Source organism: Macaca thibetana, chromosome 6 (assembly GCF_024542745.1).
Source record: "Macaca thibetana thibetana isolate TM-01 chromosome 6, ASM2454274v1, whole genome shotgun sequence".
NCBI lineage: Eukaryota > Metazoa > Chordata > Mammalia > Primates > Cercopithecidae > Macaca > Macaca thibetana.
The window spans coordinates 41,273,766-41,287,392 of NC_065583.1; the positions used below are offsets into that span (position 1 = coordinate 41,273,766).

Genomic DNA, 13,627 nt, shown 5'->3' on the forward strand with positions numbered 1-13,627 from the left:
CTGTGGTGATGGGAATATTCTACAATTAGATTGTACTGATGATTGTACAACTATAAATTTACTAAAAATCATTATTGTATACTTAAATCAAGTGAATTTTATGCTATATGAATTATATCTCAAAAAACTGGAATTTTTTGTTTGTTTTTTAAAAAAGCATCAGCAGCTACATTTGGACTGGGCCTCAAAAGTTAAGTAGGATTCCTAAAGGCAGAAAGGACATCTGGCATCAAACAAAATGCATTAAGTAAAAGCAGGTGACTAGAATAGTGACCACATCCCCTCAGAGAGCTGCAATACAGAGCTATGGTTTATCACCCCTGGTCTCTCCTGAGACTGACTGCTTTGCAGTACAGAAGGAAGACTCCTGAGAACCTGTATTTTTAACCAGCTCTCTTAAGCGATTCTGACATGCAGGCAGTAGGTGCAACCTACTGAACAAAATGAACGAACTAATTAAAATATGTTCATTGACTAGAAATTATTGGTGAGAAGATGATGCAATTTCCTTCCGGAAATTTCTATTTTCCCAATGAAGTATGAAGTATGAGTTAAGGCAATCAGTGGAAGTGAGGAGGGGTATGTGTGGGATTTGAGAAGAACGTCTTAAATGGCCACATGGAGAGTGTACGGAGCAGCCCATCAAAGAACATGTGCTTACTGCATTGTATATAATAATCCCTTCCTTCTACATAGTGTATCTATTTCACCTAAGGAAAAAAAAAAAAAAAGACAGGGGGACTTCATCTCAGTCAAGCCCTTTTCTCTCTCAAAATGTTCACCTACTTTTTAAAAATAAAGGTACTGATAACAATATGGTGGTTTTCAAAATGTCTTCCAAGAACTTTAGAATCCCCCGCTTCCAAAAAGTTCCTCAGCACAGAAGATGGGGAGACCTAGGTTCCAGAAATTAAAGCCCCCAACTATCTCTACTTTAGATCAACTCCTCTTTTATCTGTGTAATATTATATCTGTGCTTCCATAAACTGTTTGGCTTGAAGTTAGCGTTATTTGACAGAAAACCTTAAAAACAACTGAATTTGATGATCACCAAGAATCCTCAAGGAGAAATTTAAAACTTCCTTGATGGCGGCATCCTCTTTTTAGAGTATTTTTCAAAGGAGTGTGTATATAGCATAATACTGTTAACCAGAACAAAGCAATTTATTTTATCATCTTAATTTAACATATTTTGCTGTTGTTCACAACCAGTTAATGCCCTCTGCCCCTAAAATTGGTGGTATATCAATTTAAGGAAATATTATGTAACCTTTAAAAAAGTTTGTTAAAAAGTTAATAAAATAGGCTTGGCACAGTGGCTCATGCCTGTAATTCCAGCACTTTGGGAGGCCGAGGTAGGCGGATCACGAGATCAGGAGATCGAGACCATCCTGGCTAACATGGTGAAACCCCGTCTCTACTAAAAATACAAAAAAATTAGCCAGGTGTAGTGGCGGGCGCCTGTAGTCCCAGCTACTAGGGAGGCTGAGGCAGGAGAATGGCATGAACCCGGGAGGCGGAGCTTGCAGTGAGCCAAGATTGCGCCACTGCACTCCAGCCTGGGCAACAGTGCAAGACTCCAAAAAAAAAAAAAAGTTAATAAAATAGAAAATAAGTGAAGTCAAACAAAATTGCACATAGGGTATAATTTCAACTACATAATTTTATGCATCAAAAATACTGGAAGGAACTAAACTAATATAGTAATAGCAGTGACTTCTGTGCCACAGAGTTTATGGGAGCGTTATCTTTTATTCTTCCTACTTCTCTGCATTTCTCAAATGTTCTTATAGTTAGCATATATTATTTTCATAATCAGATAAAAAATTAAGTAAATCAATCTGGTGGTTCACCAACATGCTCTAAAATTAACTGTTTTCTTTTATGTAAATGTAAGAGATATTTTCTGTATTTAATTAATACAGGGAGCCACTTTCAAAGGTTCCAACTATAGTATGCACCAAGCTGCTCAGTTCAAATGAATGATGGGCGAGGGATTTAGGTGGCACACTCCTATGAGACAATTGACTATCTAAGGTGAAACAGTTTCATCCCGAAAACATCCCCCTCTCCTTCCCCCATGCGTGGAAAAATTGTCTTCCAATTGTCTCTGGTGTCAAAAAGGTTGGGGACTCTTGCTATACAAGAATATCTCAGCCAGGCTTGGTGGCTCACGTCTGTAATCCCAGCACTTTGGGAGGCCGAGGTGGGCAGATCACATGAGATCAGGAATTTAAGACCAGCCTGGCCAACATGGTGAAACCCCGTCTCTACTAAAAAAGTACAAAAAATTAGCCAGGAGTAGAGGTACGTGCCTGCAATCCCAGCTACCTGGGAAGCTAAGGTGGGAGAATCTCTTGAACCCGGGAGGCGGAGGTTGCAGTTAGCCGAGATCGTGCTACTGCACTCCAGCCTGGGTGACAGAGTGAGACTCAAAAATAAATAAATAAATAAATAAATAAATTTTAAAATCTTATTAGTAAATGTATTCCACAAACTCAACATGTAAAACCCTATAGGGTAAACACTCAGGTTTATCTATAATCTAAAGGGTTTTGTATTGAAGATAAAGAATTATAAGAAATACAGTTTATAAATTTTGCCTCCATATATATTACATACATAAGGTACGTGACATGTTGTTGTAAGACACATACATAATAAAATGGTTACTATAGAACAAATTGGCCGGGCGCAGTGGCTCAAGCCTGTAATCCCAGCACTTTGGGAGGCCAAGACGGGTGGATCACGAGGTCAGGAGATCGAGACCATCCTGGCTAACACGGTGAAACCCCGTCTCTACTAAAAAAAATACAAAAAACTAGCCGGGTGAGTTGGCGGGCGCCTGTAGTCCCAGCTACTCGGGAGGCTGAGGCAGGAGAATGGCTTAAACCCAGGAGGCGGAGCTTGCAGTGAGCTGAGATCCGGCTACTGCACTCCAGCCTGGGTGACAGAGCGAGACACCGTCTCAAAAAAAAAAAAAAAAAAAAAAGAACAAATTAACATTTTTCTCACATAGTTACCCAATTTTACCCCCTGTGGCAAGAGCAACATAATCTACTCATTTAGCAAAAAATCCTGAATATAATACACTATTATTAATTATAGTCCTCATGTTGTACAGACTTTTTGACTTGTTCATTCCACATATTTGCTACTTTGTATCCTTTTACCTACTTCTCCCATTTCTTCTCCCCTTTCTTCTCCCCACCCCTGACTTGGTAAACAATGTCTTATCTCTATATATTTAACTCTTTTCGTAAATTTTCAATATTCCACATGTAAATGAGATCATGCATACATATGTCCATAAGAATGTGGGGGAAAAAAAGTGAGATCATGCAATACTTTTCTTTCTGTGTCTGGCTTATTTCACTTAGCATAATGTCCTTCAAGTCCATCCATGCTGTGGCAAATGGCAGGATCTCCTCCTTTTTTTAAGTCTGAATAATATTCCATTATGTTCATACCACAAAAACCCAATCTTGACTAAAGGGGAATCTAAGTGTGTTTTTAAAGACTTTTGAGGATATCAAATTACTTTGTATTTTACTCAAAGATTCTACATAAGGGCTAAGATTTTTCTGTAGGTTTATACTGGTTTTCCTCAGAAATCTAATTTTTCTCTCTCTCAGGTAACAATTATGTCGATTTTTTCTCCCAATTAAGACATCATTTTCTACATACCTGTTGCAGACTGGGAGTTGACATCAGCATCATGAAGAAGTAATAATTTCACAATATCTAAGTAACCTCCACTGGAAGCTGCCATCAGGGGAGTTATGTCTCCTTTATTCCCTCGATCTTCAACATTAGCATGCATAGCAAGCAATACCTTTAAAACACATATACACACAGAGAAATTGTTAATTCTTACTATTCAATAGTATTTCTAGAGAATATACTGAATCTCTGAAGATATTCTTCTAGAATAGGGGTGAGGAAAAATCAATATGACCTTTTGAAAAAATTATGCCAATTTTCACTGCTCAACATGCCAGGTTACATGCTGTATTTGACAATATCATTACATATTAATATTTAAATAAAGTACACAATCATATTAGCCATCCTATTATAAAATGTGATGGTTCTTGTCAAAGAATGTTATGCTTGAGGTTATCTAGCTAAAGAACACTATACTCAACTATACTCACAAGACAGAAACTGGTAAAAACATGGTTAATTCCCAGTACTGTTCTAACATAGAAGGAAAAAAAATTAAAAGAATTGGGGTAACCTGAATGTGATGAAAATAATGACTACTTTCCATTATAGTTGTATATTATTTCAAAGGACAAATTTAAAATTATTATTATATCTATTTGTTTCTTAATCATTAGGATTAGCTTTGAGTAAGTGGCAGAAAAACGGACCATTCTCAGTTGCATGTACAGGCAACAAAATAAACTGTGTATCTGTTTCTACTTTACCTATTACCAAAAAGGGAAGAGGGATGGGGGAAGAGAAGACTCTGGCCTCTAATTATAATCTATCTTATAAGTGACAAAAATAAATAAAACATCAGAACCCTTCCACAATTTTAATCACTAAATATTATTTCTGCTTACTTGTGCTAATTCATAATACCCTGCTGAACAAGCCAAACACAGCAGGCTTTCTCCTTCTTCTGTATGTTCATTTACACTTCTGCCTTCATCTAGCAATTTACGAACAGCATTAACATCCCCATCTGAACAAGCTTCTGCTAGACTGCGACTGGAAACAAAACCATTCAACAATTAACTGAAACAAAAAGACTCAGGGGTCCTATGATAAATTATATTAAATATAAATAATCACACAAAGAAAAATGTTAATACAGTAAGAGAAAAAAATTATATGAACATATTACTTGCTGAGCATCTTGTTTGGAACTTCAATTATTCATGTTTATCAACCAAGCCAGAAAGCCAGTGAGTGAATTTGAAATCAGCTGTCATTTTTATCTTTTAAAATCTCCTAACACATTATAACAAATTTTAAATAAAGTTTTTTAAAGCATTAGACCAAGCATGTCCAACCCATGGCCCAGGACAGCTTTGAAAGCAACCCAACACAAATTTGTAAACTTTCTTTAAACATTATGAAAATTTTTTGCAATTTTTTTTTTCTTTTCGCTCATCAGCTATCATTAGTGTTTGTATTTTGTTTTATTTTGTTTTTGAGACAGAGTCTCACTCTGTTGACCAGGATAGAATGCAGTGGCACAATCTTGGCTCACTGCAAACTCCACCTCCCAGGTTCAAGTGATTCTTGTGTCTTAGCCTCTCAAGTAGCTGGGATTACAGATGTGTGCCACCATACCTGGCTAATTTTTGTATTTTTAGGAGAGATGAGTTTTCACCATGTTGTCCAGGCTGGTTTTGAACTCCTGGCTTCAAGTGATCCACCCACCTTAGCCTCCCAAAGTGCCTGGTTACAGACATGAGCCACCAAGCCCAGCCTCTAGTAGTTGTATTTTATGTGTGGCCCAAGACAATTCTTCTTCCAATGTAGCCCAGGGAACCCAAAATTTGGACACCCCTGTATTAGATGCACAAGTTTTTAAACTCTACTTATATAACGATTCCCAAAGATATTTTGGGATATAATCCTATGGCTGAAATTTTTACTTAGTAGCAGTGAAGGCGAACACCTAAGAAAACTATTTTACCACAGAATGACTAACTAGACCACTGAGTCTCAAACTTTAATGTGTACGAGTTACTCCTATTTCTTGTTAAAATGCAGATTCTGATTCAGTAGACATGGAGTAGGGTCTGGGATTCTGCATTTCTCACAAGCTCTGAGGTGATGCTGATACTGCTAGCCCATGGACCATATTTGAGTAGCAAGCAACTAGACTACTGCATTAGTAACTCATTTCATGTATTAGTACTCAAGCAATCAGTTTAGAGTTTACTATAATAACTTTTAGAATAAGTAACTTCCTTATAACTGGAAAACAGATCTTATTCAGTTTGGATTTCTCATAGATTCTAGTGTAATACATTCCACAAGAATGCTCAATGAATAAGAGCTGAATGAAGAAACAAAAATATCCATTTTTATAGCTACATAATACATATACATTTATATATCCACTTAAAATGTAATATCCATCCAGCTAAATAAAGTTTATAAGTTCCACCAAAAGATATATTCAACCAAAATTCGCTACTTTCCCAAAATCTACTCAAGAAAATGTCTAATTCCCAAAAGTCATTAAACACATACGTGTCCACTTGTCCTGCATTGTGGCTGTTTTCTGCTTTCATCCGTGTCAGTGCAGCAGCAGCTTCATCCAGTGCACAACTAACTGAGGATGTCAGTCTCCGGAGTACTTCAGGATCTGCAAAAGCTTTACCATCAGCAGTTGACAATTTTCCAATTCCTTCAGTGTGCATCAATCAATCAGGTAGTGCAGGAAAAAAAAAAAAGTATAAAAGTGCAAATTGTAATTACATTTCTAAACACTATTATCTAGGAAAAAGAAATGGTATAGAATCCATAGGTTAGGGTGACAGAAGATAAGGTTCATCATTTCAATTCTGCCACTAATGTCAAAAGGCCATGGCATAACCACCTATGTTTTAGTCTTTCTACCTTTACAATGCACATATTAATTTGTCCTCTACCTAATCCATATGTAACTTCACATGATGCTAACTGTATCAAATAAATGAGATTTCTCTCAAAATACATAGTCACACCATAAGATCTCTAGTACAGAATATCTGATTGTACTATTTTCAGTAGTATCTTCAGAGGGGGGATAGTCTCTAATATTATAACAAACAATTCAATTGTTTCTTCGTTTGGTCACAACCATCTTCCGGGGCCACATTTTAAATTAAATTCATTCTTACAAATAAAATTAAAATTAAAAAATTATATACACAACACTCAATGAATTTATATCACCATTTATAAAGAGCTACCACACAATTTACTAATAATATAAAATGAATGCAAACTAAAATGGTGATGTATTTTTCATTTATGAAACTGACAAAACAATGTCTGAGGTGTGAGGCCCTCTCAAAAACTGTTGATTTTTCAGTGAATAAAGAAATAAATACAGGCACAAACCTGAGGGACTAATTTAATAATGGTTGTCAAATTTTTATTTTACTTATTTATTTTTTGAGACGGAGTCTTGCTCTGTCACCCAGACTGAAGTGCAGTGACACGATCCCGGCTCACTGCAACCTCCGCCTCCTGGGTTCAAGCGATTCTCCTGCCTCGGTCTCTCGAGTAGCTGGGATTACAGGTGTGTGCCCCCACAGCCAGTTAATTTTTGTGTTTTTTAAGTAAAGACGAGGTTTTACCATGTTGGCCAGGCTGGTCTCAAACTCCTGACCTCAAGTGACCCGCCTGCCTCAGCCTCCCAAAGTGCTGGGATTACAGGCATGAGCCATGGCGCCCAGTCAGCTGCCAAAATTTTAAATGCAAATATATTCTTACCCATTGATAACACTTTCTAAAATTCTGTCCTAAAGAGATACTTGCACAAATAAGAAACGTTACCGATATATAAGGCTATAAACTATAGCATTATTTGTGATATTAAAAAACTGGATATAAGCTAAAATTGGTAAAATTAATTATGATTCATCCAAGCAACAGAATATTATGGTACCCTTCAATAAAAAGAGAAAGATCAATATAAACTGTCATGGAAGGATGCCCACAATAAATCATATGGGGAAAAAAAGTTGTATTTTGTGTATTATGATCCTACTTCGTTTTTAACAATCATATATATTCAAACATATACATGTATTTATATCACCACAAGGAGAAAAGTCTAGAAGTAGATGTAAACCTTGACAGAAAATGGGAAGGTTTTTTTATCTACTTAATATATTTCATATCACTTTAGCTGTTTTATAATGTGTATTACATATAAAAAATTAGCTATTTAAAATCAAGTTAAACATAAAGCGAATACACAAGTAATCAATATGCAGCTCCCTAAATCAGTACAGATAAAGAAGTCATAAATGATTAACTAAATTTATCTCCCACATTTTTATTTTATAATGGCTAATAGGTAAGTTTTCTTTGATAACTAGTCGATTATCTTTTTTTTTTTTTTTTTTTTCCAAACAGAGTCTCGCTCTGTTGCCCAGGATGGAGTGCAATGGAGTGATCTCAGCTCACTGCAACCTCCACCTCCAGGGTTCAAGCAATTCTCCTGCTTCAGTCGCCCGAGTAGCTGGGACTACAGGCGCACACCAACACACTTGGCTAATTTTTTTCTATTTTAGTAGAGACAGGGTTTCACCACGTTCCCCAGGTTGGTCTCAAACTCCTGAGGCTCAGGCAATCAGCCTGCCTCGGCCTCCCAAAGTGCTGGGATTACAGGCATGAGCCACTGCGCCAGGATGCTGATTATCTTAATACCTTAAAAATATAAGAGTTGAGCCCAGAAATACAAAATGTGAACATTTTCTTCGGGAGATAAAAAGAAAAATAAATTTTAGAGATTTTAAATTTTGTATAATGTCATAGAATTTTGGGGTAATCTCACGTAACTCTGTAAAGAGATCTAGACTTTTAAAGAGATGAAAAAGATAAAACAAAAAATAAAGTACCTGCTGCCTCTAACAATGCTTCTAGTCGTGCCTGTGTCTCTGGATCCACAGTGCGTAAGTCTGCTCCTTCTGCAGTACTTGATAAGAATATCTCTGATGTTGTTTTAAGCACTGGGTTATCCAGATCTTCTTGGTCCAAAATAAATGATTCAACCTATTAATGAAATAAAGATGCAATATCCATGAAACTGATATCAATATGATTAGAATAACTACAATTTAAGGTAATATGACTTCTTAATTAGAACTTAAATATAAGCAGAAAAATTATTATAGAAACAAGGGAGTATGGGAATGGACTTCAAAGGACATTGTGACTGTTTACCTTCAGACATGACTACAGGTATAACACACATACACTAAAGTTTCCTCAAGAGCATTGTATCTTCTGTGACTAATACAGAGCATGAAAAGCAATATTAAGGCCAGTCACAGTGGCCCACGCCTGTGATCCTAGCACTTTGGGAGGGCCAGATGGGCAGATCGCTTGAGCTCATGAGTTTGAGACCAGCCTGGGCAACAAGGTGAAACCCCGTATCTATTAAAAAGTAACAATAATAATAATAATACCAAAAAACAGCAGGGGCTGGGCACGGTGGCTCACACCTGTAATGAGGTCAAGAGTTTGAGACCATCCTGGCCAACATGGTGAAACCTCATCTCTACTAAAAATACAAAAATTAGCCGGGCGTGGTGGGGGATGCCTGTAATCCCAGCTACTCAGGAGGCTGAGGCAGAAGAATTGCTTGAACCCAGGAGAAGATGCAGGTTGCTGTGAGCCGAGATCATGCCATTGCACTCCAGACTGGGCAATAGAGCAAAAACTTCATCTCAAAAAATAAAAATAAAAGCATTTACTTTTTATTGAAACAAGTACACGAACGTAATCCTGAGAAAATCTATATAGACTAGATAGAATATAAACAACAACAACAACAAAAAACAACAAAAAAAAACTTGATAGCATAGATAGGTCATTAAGAGAAAAGTTTTCCTCTTTTCTAAATAATTTATTCAATTCTGACTCTGAAATACAGGAAAACAAAAACTAACCCACTGATACCTGGAGTCCTTTAGACAGGAACACTCCATGAGATTAAAAACTGTACTTTGTTTACAGTGCTATACTTTGGGTCTATGAATACCTGGCACATAGTATGAATTTAATACATATTTGTCGAAATGAATGAATGTATGAGCAAAAATCAACTTACAAAAATAAACATGTAACGCTCCAATTTCATATAAAATTAATTCAAAATGAATTTTCTTAAATAAAATTAATATACAATCCTTCTGGGAAGCAATTTGGAAATGTGTATCAAATACCTTTAAAAACTCACTAAAAAATTATCTGAAAGCCAGACAAAAATTAATGTGCAAGGATGTTCACTGCAGCATTAACTGAAATTCCAAAAATGAGGAAAAACTATAATATAGAATTTGGTAAATACATGTTATACATTTACATGATGGACTACTATGCAGTCATTAAAAACAATGTTTTTGTGACCACTGGTTCAGCTGTGAAAAGAAATAAAAAATTTAAAAAAAATGTTTTTGAAGCATATTTAATGGCATATGAGAGTATTAATAAAATTAAGTAAAATGCACAAGATTCAAAATAGTATGATTCTTATTTTGCTAAATGTATATATGTGTATATATGTAAATATGAACATGAGTACTCATGAATAATATGTAATATGTATATTATTTACATATTATATGTAATATATATAATATACATATATACATATAACATGTATGGCATATATAATTTGTATAATATATACACTACATATATATTACTATAATATGTAAATATGTATAGCCAGGGAAAGTTAACATATTTGTAGATAGAGAAAAACATCAGGAACAGAAAGATTAAGTACTTCTTCAAAGTCACACAGCTAACAAATAAAAAAAGTAAGGTTTCAAACTCAGGCCACATACCTACAGAGTCCATGCTTTTAACCACTAGGATATCACACATTTATAAACAAAGGATCACAGTATCTGGACTACATTATTTGGCATATCTGGCTAGTTGGTCATCAATTTTCACAATGGACACCAAATAAATATAGCCTAATAAAGACAGTAAAGTTAAAATAATTTAGATTTATTTTATTATCTAATGATGTACTATAATTTTACAAAATGAATCTTTAACTTCAGACCTAAAAACATTGAGCTGTACTGTAACACAGCTTCTTTAACATGTAACTACAGACAAAGATGCCAGATCCAATAGATAAATGCAGGCAACCAGTTGTCAAATGACCTTGAAAGGCAACTGCTCATACAACAGTTTAATGCAAGGCCAAGAAATTAGGAGATATTTGTAGATATACATACCTGCCAGTTGGGAGGACAGGTAAAAACATCATTCCAGTGGAAAAATTATAAAATTATTTAAAATGGTATTCAGATATTAATATTCCAATTTTATAAATATTATATGTCTCCTGTAACATTTTAAAAAGCCAAGTTAAGGATTTCCAGTAGTCTCTCATTCATTTATCCAATATTTACTAAAGGCCCATTTTAGATATGTATATCTCTCTCACTATGATAATACAAAAATGTGGTAGAAGAAATAAGAAAGACTCTAACAACTATTACAAAAGGCCTCAAAGAGAAAGAAATGATACAACTATATGCATTAATGAGGGAGAAATCACTTGCAGCCCTAGTAACCTGTGAAGGCTTTGCACAAGAAGCAGCATTTGAATTAGGCTTTGAAGGATGCACAGAATTTCAATAGGTAGTTAATAGGGGTAGAGGTGGGCAGAAGAGGAAGTATATTATCAGATAGAGGCAGAAAATGAAATAAAAAATAGGCTTGGAGGCCGGGTGTGGTGGCTCACACCTGTAATTCCACACTTTGGAAAGCCAAGGCGGACAGATCACTTGAGGCCAGGAGTTTGAGACTAGCCTGGCCAACATGGCGAAACCCTGTCTGTACTAAAAGTACAAAATTAGCTGGGTGTGGTGGCACATGATTGTAATCAGCTATATGGGAGGCTAAGGCACAAGAATCGCTTGAACCCAGGAGGCAGAGGTTGCAGTGAGCTGAGATTGTGGCACTGCACTCGTATTTTTGGGGGGAGGAGGGGGTGGGGCTTGGAGATGAATGGTCCACTAAAAAAATGTAAGGTACGAGCCCAGCAGAGGCTCATGTCTATAAACCCAGCACTTTGGGAAGCCAGGGTGGTGGGATCATTTGAGGCCAGGAGTTTAAGACCAGCTTGGGAACCTAGTGAGACCTTGTCTCTACAAAAAATTTTAAATTAACCTAGCATCATGGCAGAAAACTGTAGTCCCAGCTACTCATGAGGCTGAGGTGGATCACTTGAGCCCAGAAGTTCAAAGTTACACTGAGCTATGATTGTACCACTGCATTCCCCGTGGATGATAGAGCAAGACACTGTCTCTAAAAAAAAAAAAAAAAAAAAAATTAATATAAGGTCTTTCTGCATTGCTGGTGGAAACAGTGGTGCAGCCACTGTGGAAACAGTTTGATAGTTCTTCAAAAGTTAAACATAGAATTACCATATGACCCAATAATTCTACTTCTTAGGTATACACCTAGGAGAATTAAAAATATACATGTTCATACAAAAACTCAAACACAAATGTTCATAGTTGCGTTCTTTATAACAGCCAAAAAGTAGAAACAACCCAAATATCCATCAGTAGATGAACAAAATCTGACACATATCCATGCAATTGAATATTACGCAGCCATCAGAAAGAACAAGTACATGATATAGATGAACCTTGAAAACATTATGTTTAGTGAAAGAAAGGAGACACAAAAGGTCCCAGTATATTATCCCCTTTATATAAATGTCCAGCATAGGCAAATCCATAGAGAAAGACAATAATAGGTTGCCTGGGGAGAGGAGAAGGGAAGAATAGGAGCGACCGTAAATGAGTCTGAAGTTTCTTTTTGGATTGATGAAAATTGTTCTGGCATTAGATAGTAGTGATTGCTACACAACCTTGTAAATATACTAAAAAATCACTGAAATGTAGACTTTAAAATGCTGTAGCTTATGGCATATGAATTATATCTCAATTTTTAAAAGATATAAGGTACCTAGAATACAACTATGGCATTAGGCTAGAAAGAAAAACTGGGAATAGATTTGAGTAGACCATATAAAAGGTGACAGATTGTTCATTGCCTGCCTGATTACCACCATCAGAGAGAGAAAGAACCAGTAGCAATGACTTCTTGGGTGACAATAATGTTAGTATCACATAAATAAGATGGCACATTCCTAAGTGCTTGGGAAGAATCAATTTCAGAAGAAAAACACAAAATGGTGATGTGTCCCTTGCTTCAGAGGCTTATAACTTCTCTGAAAATATAATGCATAAGACAATTTACTAACTTAATTCTATGTCTTGCAGTGGATGTAAACTCAAGTTTCAATTAGGCAATAAGACAGAGAGAACATTACACTGGAGATCAAGAGAATTAGGTTCAAGTGCCAGTTCTATCAGGCATTGTGTGTAAATTCAGACATAATAATAAACCTTTCTGACATTCCATTTCTTCCTCAATAAACAAAGATGCTATCTGTCCCACCTACCTTACAGTGCTATTGAAATCCTGAAATGAGGTAATGAAGGTAAAAGCATTTTGAAACAATAAACCACCATACAAATATAATTTTTAGAACATGATTCTGTGTAATTACAATTCTTTTGTCCTGTCCCTCACCACAGTGTCTATTTTCTCTACCTTTTCAAAGTGGAAGAATCATACTGAGAATCTAATATGATGCATTTTATCAGCACCCTAACTTGAACTTCTGAGTGTGGTTTTAGGCATTTTACATCTAAGATCTGACCCATATGATAAAATTTTAAATAGCCACAATACTTGTGGGAAAAAACCCAGAATGAGTTATAGTTAATACAAAATCATATAGATAAATGATATGAATACATTTGTGTCAATCAGATTTCCCAAAAAGCACTACTGTTTCCTTTGTCCCACCCTCTTTATAACTTTAAAAATGTCTGTC

The 13,627-nt window shown here is 35.8% G+C and overlaps 2 protein-coding genes across 19 annotated transcripts in view; one reads left to right on the forward strand and one right to left on the reverse strand.

The window, feature by feature from the left end:
- The window catches only part of PFDN1 (prefoldin subunit 1), a 381,910-nt gene that overhangs the window by 175,082 nt on the left and 193,201 nt on the right, over nucleotides 1-13,627 (forward strand). The window lies entirely within an intron of this gene.
- ANKHD1 (ankyrin repeat and KH domain containing 1) overlaps nucleotides 1-13,627 on the reverse strand; it is a 142,822-nt gene that overhangs the window by 99,415 nt on the left and 29,780 nt on the right. For 16 of the 17 annotated variants that reach the window (XM_050794974.1, XM_050794962.1, XM_050794961.1 and 13 more), the window contains exons 2-5: nucleotides 8,583-8,736; nucleotides 6,220-6,376; nucleotides 4,572-4,719; nucleotides 3,688-3,835 (exon numbers count right to left, since the gene is read on the reverse strand). In XM_050794974.1, the coding sequence (XP_050650931.1) occupies nucleotides 3,688-3,835; nucleotides 4,572-4,719; nucleotides 6,220-6,376; nucleotides 8,583-8,736 (607 nt within the window). Of the gene's footprint in view, nucleotides 1-3,687; nucleotides 3,836-4,571; nucleotides 4,720-6,219; nucleotides 6,377-8,582; nucleotides 8,737-10,538; nucleotides 10,674-13,627 lie in introns of those variants that run through there. The other variant, XM_050794971.1, reaches the window with a different exon arrangement.